This window comes from Psammomys obesus, unplaced genomic scaffold (genome assembly GCF_907164565.1).
Source record: "Psammomys obesus unplaced genomic scaffold, mPsaObe1.curated_primary_1811, whole genome shotgun sequence".
NCBI classification, from domain to species: Eukaryota; Metazoa; Chordata; class Mammalia; order Rodentia; family Muridae; genus Psammomys; species Psammomys obesus.
Genome location: NW_026596085.1, coordinates 1341729 through 1343497, shown reverse-complemented (window position 1 = coordinate 1343497; position 1769 = coordinate 1341729). Strand labels below are relative to the sequence as shown.

The window sequence follows — 1769 nt, the reverse complement described above, 5'->3', positions numbered from 1 at the left end:
TAATAATAATAATAATAATAATAATAATAATAATAATAATAATAATAGAAACTGTTAAATATTACAGCGATTATTTAAATTTTCCCCTCCAGACAACTTTTCACTGTATAGTGACACTACATGTGGTAAAAATAATTATTTTAAAAGATGAATGGAGTTGGCCATGGTGGTGCATGCCTTTCATCTCAGCACTGGGGAGGCAAAGGCAGGCCAATCACTTTGTTCGAGGCCAACAAATCTACAGAGAGAGCCCTAGTCTAAAAAAAAAAAAAAAGTTTTTGAGCTTAGTGTGGTAGTGCCCGGCTTTTTAATCCCAGGCACTCAGGAGGCAGAAGCAAGCAGATCTCTGTGAGTTCAAGGCCAGCCTGGTCTAAGGATCGAGTTCCAGGACAGCCAGGGCTACACAGAGAACCTGTCTCGAAAAACCAAAACAAAAATAAATAAATTAAATAAATAAATAAATAGTAATAATAAAAAAGTGCTTGAAGCTAGCTAAAGTAAATGAGACTGATAAGGGGAAAATGACTGTGGTAAAATTAATAAATCTTTATAGTATTTTATCTGAATATGAAAACACCAATAAAGATCTGGACTAATTATTACTAGTTAGTAAATACAGTAAGCATTGAAGGAGCGTCATTACGTTAAAGACCTGATTCCAAGGAGGCCTGAGGCAAAGTTCTGTCTAAGGTAATCTGATTCTGCTGCAGCACTCCTTCAACAAAAAATGGGCAGCCTAACCATTTACTCCTACGGTCTGGTTAGGGTTAGCTCACGCCTCGTACAGGCCCGGAACGCACGAACACACTGCAGCTGTACTCTCTGCGGCTTGCTTCCCTTCCGCCGCAGCCTCTGGGAGCCAGCCCGTTCCAGCAGGGCAGGGCGTTGCTTCGGTATCGCACGGAACCGCCTTTATTTATTTCTTTATTTGGTTTTCTGAGGCAGCCTTTCTCCGTGCAGCCCTGGCTATCCTAGACTCGCTTTGTAGGCCAGGCTGGCCTCGAACTCACAGAGATCCGCCTGCCTCTGCCTCCAGAGTGCGGGGATTAAAGGCGTGCGCCAAGGCCGCCCGCTTCAACCGCCTTTTCCTAGGCCCTAGATTTCAAACCAGCCGCGCAGCCCCTAGGCGTGCGGCCGTCATCTTCCCGGCGAAGGGCAGAGCGCGCCTGGCAGCGCCTGCCCCAGAACGGGGCGGCCTCCCGAGCGCCCGCCCCCACGCTCCACCGACCGGGCACCTCGGGGTACGCCGCCACAGAGGGTCACGCCGCAGCGGAGCGCGCAGCGGGCGGGCGGGGGGGCCCGCGTCACCCGGAAGCAGTTCGCTCCGCACCGGAAACAGTTGCCGCTTCCAGGGAGGCGGGCCTGGGCGGGTCAGGGCGCAGCGGCTGACGGCGGGGGAGGAGCCGGGTCCACTGCCGGGTGGAGGGGCAAGGCGAGTGTCCTTATCCTACCGACCGGGGCCCGGGCCTGTGAGCCAGTTGGAGTCGCGGCAGCGTGAACGATCGGGCCGAGCGGAAGCAGACATGTTGCTCTTCGTTGAGGTGAGTGGCTCAGGCGGTCCGGTCCGGCTCTGAGGAGCGCTCAGGGGTCGGGGGCGCGGGCCGGTCCCACCGCCATGTGACTTTCCAGGCCGTACACGCCGCCGAGCCCGCCGAGAGGCTGACACAGCACCTGGGCCGTGCAGGCCCGCCGGCCCGCCGTGCGCGCCCGCCCGCCCGAGGGGGCCGTGGGGGTCGGGCCGCGGCGGCGGGCAGGGGAGGGGGCGCGGC

The 1769-nt window shown here is 55.6% G+C and overlaps 2 protein-coding genes across 4 annotated transcripts in view; one reads left to right on the top strand and one right to left on the bottom strand.

The window, feature by feature from the left end:
• Fam186a (family with sequence similarity 186 member A) overlaps positions 1 to 1769 on the bottom strand; it is an 88352-nt gene that overhangs the window by 85518 nt on the left and 1065 nt on the right. The window lies entirely within an intron of this gene.
• Larp4 (La ribonucleoprotein 4) overlaps positions 1381 to 1769 on the top strand; it is a 39276-nt gene continuing 38887 nt past the window's right edge. For 2 of the 3 annotated variants that reach the window (XM_055626844.1, XM_055626843.1), the window contains exon 1: positions 1387 to 1541. In XM_055626844.1, the coding sequence (XP_055482819.1) occupies positions 1524 to 1541 (18 nt within the window). In that variant the 5' untranslated portion in view covers positions 1387 to 1523. Of the gene's footprint in view, positions 1542 to 1769 lie in introns of all 3 variants that reach the window. The other variant, XM_055626846.1, reaches the window with a different exon arrangement.